This window comes from Ictidomys tridecemlineatus, chromosome 8, assembly GCF_052094955.1.
Source record: "Ictidomys tridecemlineatus isolate mIctTri1 chromosome 8, mIctTri1.hap1, whole genome shotgun sequence".
NCBI lineage: Eukaryota > Metazoa > Chordata > Mammalia > Rodentia > Sciuridae > Ictidomys > Ictidomys tridecemlineatus.
In genome coordinates, this window is record NC_135484.1 from 9,135,743 (window position 1) to 9,153,868 (window position 18,126).

Below are 18,126 nucleotides of genomic sequence, written 5' to 3' on the forward strand. Positions count from 1 at the left end.
CACCGGACAACAAGCAGCGCAGGACTTTCATCACTGGGAGGAGAAACAAACTAGGCGGTCCCTGCGGTGGATCTGGAACTCCTATGTGGCTTCCAGAGCTCGGGGGTCTCACTGGTTGACCCCTCACAGTGGGGCTAGAATTTGAAGGGCAGAATACGGGAGAAACAGACACACAGAGGGGACTGTCTTGGTCATTCACGCTGCTATAACAAGACACCATAACCAGGTGGCTTCTAAACAAACATCGACCTCTCTCAGAGCTGAAGACGGGGAAGCCAAGGTCCAGGGACCAGCGGATTCCGGGTGCGGTGAGGCCTGTTCTTCACGGATGGCTATCTCCTGCTGGTCCTCACATGGCAGAAGGAGCAAACAGGCTCCCATGGCCTGTTTTATAAAGGAAGTCCGTCCATTTGTGAAGGCTCTGGGGTGTGTGAATGTGCGCCTGAGAGCCAGGCCGTCAGCAAGCATGGCAGTGTCCCGAGACTGCAGAGGCCCCTGGAGAGACCAGCTGAGTGCTGTGAAGGTATCCACGTGAGGAGACGGGGGGGGGGCACAGCCACACAGCCACCAAACCACACGCCCGAGTCACACGGGGCTGAAGTAGGACAGGCAGTCCCTGCCAGAGTAGGAGGACATGCTAATTTAGGGCATCTGACAGGATTCTCAGAAAGGTGTCACCCAACAGGGAACTGAGTAAGTTTTAACATCAGTGTTCTGAGGCCACTTTATGAATTTTAAAGCAAACCCAAGCTCTGCACCATGGAACAGCGATTCCCCGTTTCTTCCTCCCCAGCCTGGGTATCCACCTTCCCTGTCCTGTGACTCTGACCACTCTGCATACCTTAGGTAGGTGGCATGGGACAGTAGCTGTCCTTTCATAACTGGCTTACCTCACCTGGAATGTCATCAAAAATTCCAGCACAAAGTGTCCCATTTCCTTTTAAGGGATTTTAGTCTACTTTCATAATACACTCTCCCATTTTAGACTCCTTGCCTTTCGGTGGGTTCTATGATCCCTCTGGAGAAGACGAGGACTAGCTGTATTGAGGAAGGGGTCACACACAGCCGGTGAGTGGCCTTGGCTGGAAGGTCTCCTTCCACAGCTAAGGTGCACTGTGGCCCGTGCTGGGCAGACCTGCGTGGCACCTTTCCTGCCATGAGCTTGGTATGTGCTCATTCTGCCCCAGCATGTGCCTCACAAGGACCTGCCAACCCCACGTTCTCCCTGTCCCCGCAGGGAAGAAACGGAATACTCTGCCCAGCCAGCCCCACGCTCTCCCTGTCCCCGCAGGGAAGAAACGGAATACTCTGCCCACAGAGGACAAGAGCCTGGCCGGAGGGTCGGGGCCTACAGGTGCAGTTTGTGTTGTTCCCTCTTCTGCGTGGGGAAGGCCTTCTCCTACTCAGGGCCTGCAGGTGGACCATGCCAACCTTGACGCCGGCCCATCACTCAGTGGGCTGACCTTCTGGGACGCCACTTTGGGAAGGCCACTGTCACCTGCCCCACATGCAGACCAGACTTTCACCAAATGCTCACCTATTTGTCCACAGTCAAGATATATGAAAGTCTTTACTGTATGATGGTAGTTCTAAGAAAACTAAAGATAAGTCATTAAAAATCAAACCAAATAAGAATCCCCTAAGAGAAGAAAACACACACCGTGACATTAAAACTCTGCCCTGTGAAGGAGACCCTTCCAAGTGTCAGCTTTCGAGGGCTTGAATTTCCTGTCACTCTGGGAACACCCCACGCCACTGCCATCTTCCTGGGTAAGTCTCCATTTTCTTGGCCCCTTTCTCACACCAATGAGCTCAGGACACCTGGAGGACATTGTGTCCCACAGCTCCCCATGCCACGACGAGATGCTGCCAGGGACGATCACAGACCCAAGGCTAAACTTCTGATTCGTGCCACAGGAAATTATGCCTGGAACATTTTTGGCAGCTGGAATAAGAACAAAAACCAACAACCCCCACCCCCCAAACAACAAACCACTCACTAAAACACCAAGGAGTATTTTGAAAAAATTTGCTTTGAGAATTTACTGTACAGTTTTTAAACAATTTATTTATACGTTGGCTTCTACATGCTTACATTTGTGTAAAATATTTATACATATTCTTTACAGTTTGTACATATATTAAATGGCTGTATCATAAACACTGTTCTATGGGATTTTATAGGGGAAAAGTCAGGTGGGGAGAATTACTTATAAACAGTGACAGACCCGTGATGTTGGAGAGCGGGAGGTTCTCAGGTGACTACTGTCCTCATCTACTGCTTTGGTTTCTCCTGTTTTTGCTGCTGACTTTCCGTTTCTGTAATCACTGGGTCAGAGCAGGGACGGTGGCAGATGAGGTGGTAAGGCAACAGTAGAGCGGGCGGCCTGCGGGTGCTAATCAGCGGTCAGCAGGTCGAGACCTTTTTGCCTGGTGCCCTTAATGGAAGTATCAGTGACCAGGAAGGCTGGACAGTCAAGACAGGTGTCGCTTGGGCTTCTCATCAGCACCTTCCTGCACACTGGGCATGCTGCCGTCCATCTCAGTCCCCAAACTCTCCCATTTGGTGGGGAGGGGCCAGGCACTAAACTCTGGTTTCCATCTTTTCAGAGAACCTGGACTGGCCTCCTGTCCACATGGCAATCTCGTGGCCATCCCAGCACTTCTTCCCTCTGATGGCGAGTGGAGGGACAGGATGGGAGGGGGTGGCAGCTCTGGAGGATGCTCTCCCCCGGTGCTCCTGGGCACAAGAGTCAGAACGGCCACCAGCCCGGGGTTAAAGCCTTTTTAAAAGGTCTTTCAGCCTTTCTGCTGTATTCTTTCTAGCAAAAACACGCCTTGCCCAGGATCAGGAAGCAGGGCACAGAGGGAGCACTGTCTTCCACGGAAGAGCAGCAGGCAGGTGCACTTGCTGTGTGCCCACTGGGCCCACCAAGGGGACACGAGATGGCCCCTGCAGCACATGCAGAGCAAGGTGACCAGAGCCCTGGGCTCTCTCCCTCCTGAGACAGAAGCACTGGCACAGTGAAGGGTGTGTGGATCTTCCTGAACAGACAGGAACCCCAGAAGACCAAGGAGTTATAAAAATATATAAACATGTGTCTTTTTATTCTGGAATATTTCATATTTTTAAGAAAGCAATTAGTAATTAATTATCTGACATTGGGTAAGAACCGGAAGATCATGGGTAATGTATAAATTACGATTATGTAAAATATCAGTGGGGAGCCCCTAATTCTCCATTCAAAAATCCTAATAAATTTAAGTTCTTTCCAAAAATAGAGACAATTTCCATTGGTTTAAATAATGAATGTAGAAATAAACAAAAGAAGACCAACCCTAAATAATAGTGCATTCAGGCTGGTTAACAGAGAAAACAGCTTTTTCCAACTCATTTCTTTTTGGTTTTCTTTCTTTTTTTCTGATGATGGAGAAAAAAATAAACTTTGAACTGCATTGCCCAAGTCAGAAGGAAGCACTTCGGAGTTTTCTTCATGTTCCGCTCTGTTCTACATAACCGGAAAGCGGCTGAGGGCCTGCCTCAGCTTTTCTGCAATCTGGTGAAAAAACAAAGCAATTCCGAGATATTACCCCATGATGATGTCACAGCACACTACCGTTACAACTCTCACAAGTAAACACCACAAACTTGCCGGCTCCTTCAACTGATCTCAGCCCTGCTCCTCCATGGCTGGCTGCTGCTGACAGTGTGGCTGTGTTCTCACAGGAGCCAGAGGCAAAGACCTGCAGCCCCAGTTAGGAGAAGGTGTGACGCCATCACAGGCCCAGCTTGCTGGGCGGAGGAGGCGCTGGCGAGCTCTCTCTAGGCACACCGCCCACCCCAGTTATTCCCACACATGCCACAGACAAGCAGGAAGCAAGTGACGCACAGCTCCGTGTCAGCAGCCTGCCACGGGAGACTGGCGTTTTGGACAGTATGAGCACAAAGGTGACAAATGACTGGATGTGAGCTGAGTCCCTGAACACACATAATGCAGAGAGAGAAGGCAGGGCCCAGCGGTCAATATGACTACAGAACTTGTCTTCTGATGTCAAAGCTCCATTTACATGAAAAGAATGCTTTTTTCCATGTTCTGCTAACCAAAACATTACAGAAGCATGGGAGTTTACGTTTTCATTGTAATTTTCTAAATGAAAATATTTAAGGTTTTGCTCTTTTGGTTTCCTATAGAGAATCCTTTGGTCCACTCTGAACACCTGGGTCACACACAAAGGCTGCCTTTGGTCTCATTTCCCAGCTGAGAGGATGAAGTCTCTGGCAACAGGGTGACCTCATCTCATTCAGCACTGTCCCTGTGCACAAAGACACAGAAAGGCTGGGAGGAGGTTCGGGAAGCTGTGCAGTCAGGACTTCTTGAATCTTCAAAACTAGCACCCAGTGCTTCTTCTTCAGAAGAAACCCTTTTTAACTCAATGTTACCCAAAGAGGAAAGGACAGATGGAATTAAAAGAGGTTTTAAAAACAAAAAAAAACCTGTTCAAAACTTAACCCCTTTTGGTTTATTACTTAGGATTAAAGAATACAAACAGATTGACTTTATGGGGCCAAAGTTAGTTACCTGCAAGCCCTCCTCTTAGGGTATGGGTGCAAAAGGCACTGAAAGGGGTCCCACTTACTGTTTCATAGAACTGCACTTGTTGCTCCAGGTACAGGCGGATGACGGTGTTGTAATCATAGATCCGGTTACTGTGGAAGTGATTCATCTCAGCTACAACCCAAACCAAGACAGCTGTTAGTTTCCACCCCCCCAAGATTTCAAATGACTACACCTGGTTTCTCCACTCAGTCATGACTCATCATCAACTGGACCTGATCTGGCTGGCTTCTGAGCAGTTCCTGGCACATCATCCTGCACAGAGGCTAGAAAAACCGGCTGCACAGTCAGGCAAACACCACCTTCCAGTACATGGATGTTTTCATTGATTTGCATGTTAAATACCACGAACGCCCTTCCGCATCCATCCACCATCCACCATCCACCATCCACCAAAACACAGGAGCCTCCATTGCTGCTCCTGTCTGTTCACACATGGTCCCATCTCTAAAAGTGAACCAATATCTTCTACTTACTACCAGCCAAACTATGCCTAGGATGATTCCTCCCGATCCCCACTGCCCTTCACAGTCCTGGGGCACAAAGGTTATACACCGATAAATGCCAGGCTTTGGAATTTAATAGAGCAGTATGATATTAAGGGTTATAAAAAGAACCTTCAGTGTCTGTAAGAAGTAACACAACATGTAGGTTTAATCAAGCTGCTGTGAGGGGCATTAGTGAGAAATTAAATATCACAGCTTTTCTTTAACAATGGGATCTGGCAAGCAAGGGGCTCTTGTTTATTTAACTGCTATTTATATTTGGAGTTCTCTCCAGCAAGGGGAATGTCTACTTTGTCGGGATGGCCCTCCACCAACTACTCATAACCTTTCTCCTTACCTTGCAAAGCATAAGACATGGTGCCAACTCGCTTCACCATGGTCTGCTTGTCCTGTGGAGTGATTTTACTAGTTGCAACTAGCTTATCACTTTCTTTCACTTTTTCTATTGCTCCCTGTGAAATAGAAAATGCAATGATATTGGTAAGACAAATTGAAAGGGGTTAGTCATTAGTTTAAAAAAATGCAACAATGTTGGGGCTGGGATGGTGGCTCAGTGGTAGAGTGCTCCCCTAGCATGCATGAGGCACTGGGTGCAATCCTCAGTACCACCTAAAAACAAACTAATGTATCCACCTAAAACTACAGAAACACAAATAAATATTTTAAAAAATGCAACAATGTTAACATATTCTGCAAGTGACTTGCCACAAGTGGGAACATGTATCCACCAGTAAGAACAGAGGCAAGCATCTAAATTTAATTTCCCTGAAAGAGAAAAGACTGCTATTCCTGAAAAATGTAACTTAGCTAAAATTTATCATTTTTATGCTACAACAAAAGAGAAAACCAAACAGCACACCATCTCTGTATTATTTTAAGAGTAGTGCACAACAGGAAAACAGGCATTCCCAGCAGCTTTGGGAAGCCCGAGGGAGCTGCCGTGTAGTACCTGCACACGGGGCTTTGTCTGTCTCTTCTTCCCTGAAACAAGGTTTATAAGCTGGCACTTGCATCTGCTGATTGCAAGGCTTAGCTTTACTCAGATTTTTTTAAGGGGGAATGAATAAATTTAAACTAATATTTAGATGGTAGAAGTTGTAAAGGCTGCCACAAATCTCTCACTCCAGTGTCACTGCCCTGCTTGTTGTTTAGGGCTATCTGGGAGGGAAAATGCCATACTACTGCCCAAATCAGCCTCCATGCCTAGAACTCCAAGCCTGCCAGGGCAAATTCCTATGAGAAGCAAATTGTTCTCAGTTTTACACTAAATTGTCTGAAGTTGTACAAAAGCCAATTAACCCATGCTTCCCCTTCACAAGATTTAAATGGTAAAGCATAAAGCAGAATGCAAAATGCCATAGCTGGTAAAATTCTCATGACTGAGGTAATGTGGATTTTGTAAAAGGGAGGTCACCCAATCCAATTTTTAAGTTTAGAGATCTTTTTTTTTTTTCTTTCAAATATACCTTTAGTTCTAGTTGGGAATCGTTAACAAGTTTAGAAATCTTTATGATGGGAATTAGCATTTCTTATTAATAAGGACTACCCTATCAGATGGCATTGCCAGGCTGTGTGTGTCTGCCCAAAGCCCCCAAAGCCCTCTCCTTTGTGCCTGTGGCCAGGTTACCTTGTGAGCACCAATGATATCCGGGAAGCAGCCAAGGAAGCCTTTATACTCGTGATTACATTCCATGAGGAAGTGGAGATCTTTCTTTGGCTGTAACAAGAGATTGGCTGGTAGTTACTGGCAGAGGAATTAAAAAAAAAAAATCACAGAAAAGAAACTAGTATATGAGGACCATGCCAACCAGATCCTCCACGCATAGCCAAGTCACTGTACGTGAGGCATTCAGACCACTTTTCCTAAAAGAAAATAATCCCCCAAACTACTGCACTCTGACTCACATGTAGTAAAGGATAAAACAGCATACAATTTTTAGGTTGCTTTGTAAAATTAGATATTTTGTGGTGATCCAAAATAAAACAGTATGAGGGAAAAATTCTCAGCTAATAGTTTGTTTTTCCAGGTGTGGTGGTGCACCCTGTAATCTCAGGGGCTTGCTAGGACAGCAAATTCAAGGCCACCCTCAGCAACTTAGCAGGCTCCTAAGCAACTTAGTGAGACCCTGTTTCAAAATAAAAAAAATAAAAAAGACTGTAGATGTGACTCAGTGGTAAAGTACCCTGGGTCCAATCCCCAGTACAGAGGGAAAAATGCAAAACAAAAAAACTGTATGTTTTATATGCAGACAAATAAATTGTTATAGTTTAATATCTTTATTTTTTAGCAGAAAATATACAAATATTATTTAAAAACCTGGTAATCTTCTTAAGTGGCAATTTTTAAGTGATTCTATATTTTTTGAATTCATATATATGAGTGTATAGATATACTCCCCCACTCCCCCTGTACTGAGTATTCTACCCAGGGCCTGTGCATGCCAGCCAAGTGCTCCACCACTGAGCTACACCCCTAGCTCACCCAGCAGCTCACCCACCAACTTTAAAGATAAGGATCCTTTAAAAGACAGGAATGATACTACTGCACACCTAAGAAAGAAAATTGCTCTGACATGTGTGACCCACCAGGGGGTGGTCCTGGGCAGCTCAGAGCAAGCTGGCTTTTGAACCAGGAAGCAAAGAAGGCCCTTGTGGAAGACAGGTGCCCTGTTTGTCATCTAAGGCTCTTCTCCCTTGCCCCGCTTTTTCCCTTGCTAAATTACTCAGACTGCCCTTGAACTTACCATCCTCCCACCTCAGGCCCCAAGTGGCTGGGATTGCAGGTGCCGCACCACCATGGTTGACCTAATGGTAATTTTTAATAGCTATGTTACTTACAATTCTAAACTTGATATTTTTATGAGTATTAGCAAAAGAGCTACTGACTGACTGCTTCAGTGTGTATGCGCGTGTGTGTATGTGCGTGTGTGTATATGTGGCATAAGTATATTTCAAGAGCCATCTGATTTTTTTTTAAAAATCAGAGATGTGAAACAATTTATATGATTATTCCCCTTAAAAACTGTTATCTGTTAAAAGAAAAAGGAAATTGGGGACTGTGGCAAGTGCTTTTTAAGATATATTTGCTATGAGGAACTGGGGCTGTGCCTGAGGGGCAGAGCACTTGCCTAGATGTATGAGGCACTGGGTTTGATCCTCAGCACCGCATATAAATAAATAAAAAATAAAGGTACATCAACAACTAAAAAATATTTAAAAAGAAATATATTAGCTATGAAATCCTCAGAACCACAGAAGGTAGGCACTACCAAGGCCCTTTAACACATGAGGAGACCAAGACACAGCAAGTCTAGGTAAGAGTCCTGGCAGGGCTGAGCCAGTGCTCTCTCCCATATGCCACCATCCTTCGAAGGCCAAGCACGGCTCAGAGCTATCAATACTGGAAGGCATTCATTTAGATTGGTTTTTTGTGTGTGTGTGCTCAGGACAGAATCCAGGGTCTCACACATGCTAAACAGATGATCTACCACTAATTCCAACTTCCTTTAGATTTTTGGATGACACATTTTGTCTATCCACTTTGGCTTAACCTAAGAAACACTGTGTCAGTGGGCTGGAGATGTTGCTTAGTGGAAGCACTTGGCTAGCTCATGCAAGGCCCTGGATTTCTGGCCCCAGCACTGCAGAACAAACAGAAGCCCCATCCCCCTACAGTTAACAAAGACATTTAAAAGCAGAAAAGAAAAGGCTATTTGGATTTGCCGTACAATAAGTCTTAAATCTGTGCATTAGAAAGCAAAAAACTCCTCCCTGGGATCATGCAGTACCTGTTCTGCCACAAGACTGGCGATCTCCTCGTAAGTCTTTCCTGCTTCTGTTATTGCGTCATTGAGATCTGCTTCACCTGAAAAAGATTATAGTGACTGGAAGTTATACATATTTACTTTTGATTTTCTCCAAAATTTTATTGGTAAATTTTAATGTAAGAAATACCAAACACTCGCAAAACAAGCAAGCTCAATCTTGTGATTCCTTAGCACTGGCGCCCAGCTTCCCAACTGGAAGCTTAAGGTCAACATTTCCTATGTACACTCTCCACTCCTGTCACACAATCCACCTGGAAACTGTACCTAAAAGATAAGGACCCTTTGAAAAACAGGACAATACCACTGCACTCCACAGCACATGAAGAAAAGACCATGACTCTGACAGGCGTGACCCTCCAGTGGGTGCTCCAGGCAGCTCAGGGCAAGGTGGCTTTTGAACCAGGATGCAAAGAAGATGCGGAAGACAGGCCTGGGTTTGTCATGGAGGCCTCTTCTTCCCGCCCCCCTTTTATTCCTTGCAAAGTTCTTTTCACGGGGTGTTGAGGATCACGGGTCCCACACCTGGGTGCTGCTAACTGCATCTCTGCAGTGACACTTAACACGTTCCTGTTCCTGCCTTCACTTCACACTGGCCATAAGGTCTGGAGGCTTGACCAGATTTAGATTTAGATTCACGTTTTCCAGTTATTTCTAGTGTTCACAACGTTGGAGGCCACAAATGTCTATGTCTTTTACTTTAGTATGGATTTACAAAATGGTGCTCTTCTATTTAATTATTCATTCTTTTTTTAAACATTTTATTTTTTTGAAGTAGTTGGACATAATACCTTTATTTTATTTATTTATTTTTATGTGGTGCTGAGGATCGAACCCAGGGCCTTGCACGTGCTAGACGAGTGCTCTACCGCTGAGCCACAATCCCAGCCCCCATTCTTTTTTTTTTAACATTTATTTTTTAGGTGTAGATGAACACAACACAATGCCTTTATTTTTATGTGGTGCTGAGGATCGAACCCGGGTCTCAAAGGTGCTAGGCATGCGCTCCACTGCTGAGCCACAATCCGATCCCCTAATTATTCATTCTTTATTACTTCTGTTAACTTTCCTTTATCAATTTTTTGGTGATCAAAGAAAGGCCTTTTAAGTGAATAGCAGGGAAAACTGTGTTCTTCAAAAGATGGAAAATACATCATGAACTCATAGTAATATTTCCAATTCAAGATTAGAACTCAAGAGTTTTTTTTAACTTTGTTTTAAACTTTGATTTTTATTTTAAAAATCTTAGTTGCTAATAACAATAACAATCAGATATCTGGCTTGCCCTACACTATGTAAATATAGCTTTAGAAGTTTTATAATAATAATACCAATATCCTATTGCTTATTAGTGGATTAGCAAACGTAACTAATCCTTTTGCAGTCTTTAAGACCTTAGGCATCTTCTGTAGGTCGCACAGTCACTGCTTTCACCTCAATGAACCAGGTCAAGTGTTTTTTTCTTTCTTTTTTTTTTTTAGTTACAGGTGGACACAATATCTTTATTTTTTTAATGTGGTGCTGAGGATCGAACCCAGTGCCTCATGCATGCTAGGTGAGCACTGTACCTCTGAGCTATAACCCCTGCCCACATGTTCTGTTTTTGACTCTAAGGGATTTCTTTTTCATTTTGATTTAAATTGGTTTTCTAATAATTGTGTTAAACAGTCACGTTTTTTCAAAGTCAAATCTACAAAAGGAGTTATCATCAGAGCCTTGCTTCTGTATCTGTCCTTCTCCTCTTCCACAGATAATCATTTATAATTTTTTATTGATTACATTTCCATATGATAATTCAATGAATATGGACTATTTCATGGGTCAGTCGACCACAAGCACTGCTGAGAGAGCAGGGTGAGCGTGTCTGCTCTAGCCAGAGGCCTCCTTAGGAATGGGCTGCAGAGACGGTAATCACAAGAGCACAGGGCGCAGTGCTGCTCCAGGACACCACGCTCGGCACTACTGACCTTCACTGTCCTTTGAGATGAAAGAAGTTTGTCAGGAGGAACTTGAACAGTTCTTTAAAAATAGTAACTAAATGACATTAATAGTAAATTAAATGACATTCAATATAAAACATATTGAGTACTTTTTAATACTTGAAAATGCCATTTGCAGGATGACTATCTAACAATGTGTTATTAGATAACGTGACAAGGACAGTACAGAAAATATGGAGGAATCATTGTGCAGCTCATTCTGGGGCATTCAAGAGATGAGCACCTGGACAGTGGCAGTGCCTGACGCCCCCTCCTACTGCCCACCTTCACTACCTGGAGGTGGCCTCAGCCCTCCTCCCACCTGCACCTTCCAGTCCTCCTTTCTCCTTTTGGTTAACTACATTTTCTTTCTTCTATGTTGGTGGTTCAGGTTAAAATTATAGAGATGGTAAGGCTCCAGAGAACCTGATCTGTCTCAAGAAAAATACAGTGGGTTCCAGCATATTTTTAAGAGAATGAGTTATTTGCAGTATAACGTCATCAAGGAACTTCTTTAGAAATCACTTTCTAGTTTACCGAATTCTCTTCCCTCTCTTTTAAAACTTTTGGTCAGTTATCTGCACCTCTATTACTACTGTCATACCAATGAACAATGAGTGATATTCTCATCTCCTCCAGAATCAGGGAGGAGGGAACAGCCAACTGCTCTTTGAAAACCCTATGATTGTTCTGAATGGTTTCTAAGTTTTCTATGTGATTTCAAATGACTAGAGATCCAAAATCTGGGTACATGTATTGTATAACCTGGCCCAAAACAAACTCTGAATTCACACCTAAGAGAACTGTTAGGCTTCCACTACCAGTTAGGGCATGGATGACAGCAAGGGACTGCCAATCTCACCATGGTAACAAGATACCAAAGGAAAAAGTCCTGCTTTTCCTTAGTCACTGATGCATGGCAGGAATGATGAAATCCAAACAAGCCACATTCTGAAAGAGGTGAGCTTGTCCATTCTAGGCCTCAGAAGTTCTGACACAGGATGCCATGGGGACCAACAAGTGGCTTCCAGCATCGCAGACGGCTCCCACCTAGTTCCACACTGCAGCACCTCAAAGGTAACAGGGTGCCTGTACATCTGCCCAGGAACCACCCCACTCCCAGCTCTGGTCTTGGTGCCTCCACTGGCCACTGGTCAACTAGGCCAAGGCACTTTTCTCATAGGCTTCTCATTGAGGCTAACTGGACCTGAGGCTCCTTCCAGTCTAAGTGCCGATTATAAGATGAAGAAGTCAGGCCAACAAGAACTACTCATATGTGGGAGCCCTCAATCTTATATTTTGATGACAGACCCATTTCTTGTTTCTGCAAACATTTAGCAAATGACATCCAAAGCCCTGTCCTGTCTGGTATCAGATTAGCTTCTTGGGGAGGTACCAATTCTAACACTGAGTTTCCCACGTGGCGAGAGGAGACACTCAAATTCAATAGGTGCCCTAGCTGACCAATGCTTTTTCCGTTTTATAAAGGAAACTCACAAGTGCTGCCAAGGTATGAGGGCAAGGACTCCACCTGCCACAGGCAGCACATATCTGTGCAGGAGAAGCTGAAAACGATTATGAAGAGATACAAGGCAACAGATTTATTACTTAAATATGGTTACTTGAAAGGCCCTGATGACGAAACCTGGCTTTTTCAACAGGAAGCCTTGACGAGGTCTGGCACAGAGATGCAGTAAGGGTAGACTGCTGTCTGCCGCAGTTACCTATCACATTAAGTGAAGGAGCTACACCTGACAGCAGAGTCAGGGAGCCAAGCTGGCAAGAAAACACCAGTGTAATAGCCCCTCACTCTTCTCCAGAGCCAGGAGGTGAGGGTGCACAAGCCTGTGCATGTGGCGTGGCCAAGTGGACATCAGGGACAGCAGTGCTCACTGCAACACTGCTGACTGCCTGCCAGATCCTGAGGTTTGACAGGTCTGAATAAGACCCTGAAAGAGGGTTTTCTCTCAACTGCGGAAGCCAAAAGAACTGATCTCAAAGTGGAAGACAGCAGAACTGGGGTCGCTAGAGGTCAGGGATGATGGGGATAGGAGGCTGGGTAATAGGAAGTGAAACCCCAAGAGGAACAGGTTCCAGAGTTCCACAGCACAGCAGGCAACCCCAGTACACAACAGCCTATTACATATTTTATGCAGAACTCAAGAGCAGCATGGGCTCCAAACATAAGAAATGATAAAGGTGGAAAGGCTAGCTGCCCCGGCTTCACATCGCACACTGAGTACACTGCGTACAGGCAACGAGTCACCACACTGTATTCGATAGGTGGGTACAATTATTATGTATCGATTAAAAAAATACAAAATAAATAAATAAAGATGTACCTTGATAACCGCTGGAACTAAACACTGTTGCTAAACTCTGCAAGGCTTTTCCTATCTTCTGATATTCCTTGGGTAATGCTGAAGGAGAATGAAAGAATCAATTGTTAACTAGTCCTCCTAGTAAACGGAAATGGGGTTCACTTTTTTCTAATAGTAATTACTTTATAACAAAAGACATCTGATGTGATTCAAAACAGTCTATATTCTTTAATAAAGCACTGATACATGTTAGGCAAGCACTCTACCATGAGCTAAAGCCCCAGCCCTTTTTAAATTTTAAAAAGGCCCCACTGAGTTGGCCAGGCTGGACAACTTGGGACCCTCCTGCCTCAGTCTCCTGAGTTGCTGGGAATACAGGCATGTACCATGGTGCTCAACTTGTTATTTATTTATGTTTAATTCATGTTCAATTAAGAGTGGATGCTATTATTACCAACCACCCCACTTTCTCATCCACTGAATGAAACACAGTGAAACCAAGCTCACCTGAATGACTTCTGGTTTCAAAGCACCTTTACATGCATCACTGAACTGAGTTGTCACAAGAACCCCCACCAGGGGTAGAGATGTCCCCATGTGAAGGAAAATAAGGTACAGACAACCTAATTGATGAGCCCAAGGCTACATGCAGACCAATAACCAACCACACAACAACTAAGAGGAGGAAGTGTGGCAGAACAAGGCAGAATCATGGGACTGGGGACGGGGAGCTGTCTCCTCACCAACTGGTCCTAAGCCTCCTCCTTAAGCTGGGAGACACTAGGATTTGAGGATCTTTCCAGAGCATCTCCAAGAAAGTCTCCGTGTCATAGGCTGCTCTGTCCCCTCGCATGTGCCTATGGCCTTTGAGGGAACCTGTTTGAGCGGTAGGTTATTAGGACACTCGGACCAAAACTATGTTAGCTCAGTCAACCTTAAGAACCGGTTCACCTTGGTGCTTCTGCCTCTCTCTGGGCTCAAAGACACTGCCAGGTGCTTGACCCCACGGGGGTTTCGTGTTAAAGCCAGTACCTCCAGTTTCACACATCTCTTCCTATGGCCTAACAGGGCTTGGAGCTGACCAGCCAGCAAATGTAAAGAATTTAATTCTCTAAAAGAAACCACAATCCCAGATTTGCCTGATATTCTTAAAAATTTAACATCTGCATTCACTTAAAAAAAAAGTTTTCAAAGGGCACATAGATTTAAGTGGTTTGTTTTGATGACCTTCTAATAGCTAAACAAATCTATTACTTTAAAAACTGATTTCCTAAAATGCATCTAGGCCACCTACTCAGTTTTAAAAAACAGAATATTACCAATGACTTTTAAGATCATTGTGTTGTCCTTCCCAACTCAATGTCCTTCTGACCATGAATTTTTGCTTGTCTTTCATTTGTTTTTTTCCTAATTCATACATACCTAAAAAATATATGGCTTACTTTGACATGTTCTGATAATATGTGAATTCCAACGTACTGTGAGTATTCCATGGCTTGTTTTGTTTGTTTTGCTTTGTGAGATTCTTCTATGTTGATAAACAGAGCAGCTGTGGTTCACAGGACACAGTATCATTGGAATATATCATAAATGAACTGTTGTTTCCAGTTTTTACGTGGAACCATGTGAAATCAGTTTTTTTTTTTTTAACCTGGAACCATGTGAAATTAGTTCTGCAGATTGAAAGTGTTCAGTTTCAGTTATTTAATATAAATTTAACTGATACAAACAATGCTGCTGCAAACATTTGTGTATATCTCTCTTTGTGCCTATGTGAAAACTTATCTTGATTGGGAAGAAGTGGAATTTCCAATTTCAACACACTAGCATCTTGAATTTACTACACCACGTCAAACTGTTTCCCAAAATTATTATTCCTCCTGTATCCCTATCATAGAAGGATAAATGTTCCCACTGCTTCACAATGTTAAAAATACAGAGTATGTTTTTTTTTTTCCTTTGCAAAATGGGACAAATTGGAAGATGTACAATTATATTTCATCATGTTTTTAATTTTTGTTTTCCTGAACAGTGATAAGGTTGAGTATCTTAAAAAACAAAACTGAATTCCTTCATTTATATTTTAGAGAAGAGCGTCCCTGGAAACCTGACTGTATTTGTCAGGCTTTGACCAAAGAGCTGCAGAATTCTGGATGTAGGAAAATGGCCCCGCTGGGTGACAGTTCCCACCAAAGTCCCAGGAGGAAGAGGCTCCCACAGCCAGGAAGGTAGGTGGAGCCATGGCTAATGTGCCACGTCTCCCTAGCACCCAGACTGTCTGTCCTAGCAACGATACTGGCTTTCCTAAGAATTGTGGCTTTAGTCAAATACATCACATTTTACCACTGGGTGTGGTGGTACATGCCTTTAGTCTCAGGACTTGGGAGGCTGAGGCAGGAGAATCTCAAGTTGGAGGACTGAGGATGTAGTTCAGTGGTAAAATACCCCTGGGTTCAGTTTCCAGTACCAAAGAAAAAACAAACAAGCAAAAACAAAAAACCCCAGCAGCTGGAACTATGTAACAGGTGTTCCTGGTGGGACTTCTTGGACTGGCTCTGTTGGGGCTGGCTTTCTGCTGTTTAACGGGGTGGAGGAGTGAGGTCAGGCCAAGGGCCTTGGGAGTGACACACTGGGTCCACAGGAGTGGCCTCTGTGTGGGGAAGGCTCCCCAGGAAGAGTGTTCACAAAGCTGAGCCACGCGGTGGCACTTACGCCCGGTGCAGCGCTTCCAGTGCTCCTGGCCCACGGTCAGCAGCTCCTTCACGCCATCGTCCATGGCCTTGGTGAACTTCCCCACCGCGTCACACGTCTGTTCTCTGTGGTCAATGGGAAGGACACCAGTGGTGTGGGAGACACAGACCAACCTAACCCAGCCCTTGTTTTCCTGCACGGCAGCAACTGCCCTATAACTCAACAAATCTTAAACAAAAGAGGCTCAGATTTTTAAAATATGACTTAAAAATCTGCCACTTACATTTTAGCTTTGCTTTCTTTCCTCAAAGAAAGAATTTTAACTAAAATTGAAATTCTAAAGTAAAATTACCTCTTGAGTATTTTATGCAAGGAAATCCTGTGGTTTCTAATGGTAGTTATTGCTAAATTCATTCCACTGAGTACTTTAACAAACAGATGAAAATCTGGGTACACACCAGGTAGCCTTGCCTAAGACTCAAGCTTTTGAAGGGTGTAAAAACCTTATCTACTAACCTACAAAGACCACAGTATACTGCTGAATGAAAAAAGCAGTTCATAAAATAGAATGGAAGAGCTGGGAGTATAGCTTAGTGGCAGAGCACAGCTTAGCACGTGTGACACCCTGAGTTCCATCCCCAGAGCACAAAAATAAAATAACAAAATAATATAAAATGACATAAAATAAGAATGATTAAGGGCTGGGGATGTAACTCAGTGGTTCAGTGCTTGCCTAGCACGTGTGAAACTCTGGGTTCAATCTTTAGCGCTGCAAAAACAAACAAAAAAACACTAATTAAAAAACGTATAACTGAGATTATTTCTATTTAAAAAATAATTCTCAGTAGTTTGATATATAGAGTTTTGAAAACTATAATACCAACATATGAACATTCATTTTTTTCTTGTCCATATTTTTAGTAATATATAAGCAAAAGAAAAAAAATCTTAAAATTAAAACATCTCAAGATTGCTTACTAGTCCTTATACAGAAAAGGAACTACTTCAAAATTCAGCTGGTCTGTTTTAAAAAAAGATGACCCGATGCAAAACAGATGGAAAAAACAGAAAAGCCAGGTTAGAGACTGCGTCCTTCAAAGTGGGGCTCAGGATTTCGGCTTGTTGGCTTCTGAGTGGGTACTAGTGGCTCTGGGCCACTTGGTCTCATCATATTTTACTGGAACTGACTTAAGACTGTGTCAACTATAGAATCACTGACTTCAAGGTAAAAAAAATCAGAGCTTAATCTAAAGTTATGGCAGAAACATGGCATTTCCTTCCAAACACGGTGAGTTCCTGAGTTCTGACCAGGAACCCTGCTGGCGTCATAAACTCCCTTCAGCTCCAGCACAAACACCGTGGCCAAGACTGCACGCCACCAGGCAGCTGCAGATGACTGCGCTGAGAGCAGCTGTCAGCATCTCTTACATCTCTGTTAAGTCCAAGTCAGGCGCCTCTGGTTCCATGGTGGAAAATATCATGACTCCCACCAGCTCATCTTTCTCAGCCTTCCTCTTCCCAGTTTTCCATTCCTGCAAAAGAGAACAGCATCACAAAGTCAGACGCACAGCAGAGTCGGTGGTCTTCCAGATTCCCGTGCCGGCTCAGTTCACTGGTCATCCTCCTCTTCCTCCGTTCCATTCTCCTGCATCAGGGGCCAGGTGCCTGCACACCTCCAAGTAACCTCAGTGTGTGACCTGCACCACTGCCGAGCAGTCCTCACGAAACCAAGTCTTTTGAGAGCAAACAGATTTGGTCACATGCCTTTTCCAAGGCTACCAAGATAAACACAGTGACTATAAACACACCCTGTAAAGTTTGACCATTAGCTGTTTTCAAAAAATGGTTAGAGCTTTTCTAAAATACAAGATAGGAACCAGTTTTATGAGATATTTTTAAAAACTTATTTTAAGACACACACACACACACACACACACACACACACACACACACACACACACAAACTCAGTGCCCATAGCAGAAATACACAGAGCAACACACCCTCACACATTCTGTGTGAGTACACCTCGGCCAAAAAAGAAAAGAGCTGGCATTCCAGAGGCCCTTGGCTCCTTCCTTACACCCCTCTCCCCCACAAGGGTGCCCCTATTCTTTCTTTGACGGTTTTCATTTCCTGCCTTTTTTGGTTTTAACATCTACCCTTCCCGCCACCCCCACCATTACTGTTT

The 18,126-nt window shown here is 44.0% G+C and overlaps 1 protein-coding gene across 2 annotated transcripts in view; it reads right to left on the bottom strand.

The window, feature by feature from the left end:
• Nucleotides 1-2,041: 2,041 nt before the first annotated feature.
• Nucleotides 2,042-18,126, bottom strand: part of Snx9 (sorting nexin 9) — a 103,238-nt gene continuing 87,153 nt past the window's right edge. For both annotated transcript variants that reach the window (XM_078018832.1, XM_013356916.4), the window contains exons 11-18: nucleotides 17,366-17,469; nucleotides 15,959-16,062; nucleotides 13,268-13,345; nucleotides 8,911-8,987; nucleotides 6,750-6,839; nucleotides 5,460-5,574; nucleotides 4,639-4,730; nucleotides 2,042-3,557 (exon numbers count right to left, since the gene is read on the bottom strand). In XM_078018832.1, coding sequence (XP_077874958.1) covers nucleotides 3,510-3,557; nucleotides 4,639-4,730; nucleotides 5,460-5,574; nucleotides 6,750-6,839; nucleotides 8,911-8,987; nucleotides 13,268-13,345; nucleotides 15,959-16,062; nucleotides 17,366-17,469 — 708 coding nt within the window. In that variant the 3' untranslated portion in view covers nucleotides 2,042-3,509. The remainder of the gene's footprint in view (nucleotides 3,558-4,638; nucleotides 4,731-5,459; nucleotides 5,575-6,749; nucleotides 6,840-8,910; nucleotides 8,988-13,267; nucleotides 13,346-15,958; nucleotides 16,063-17,365; nucleotides 17,470-18,126) is intronic.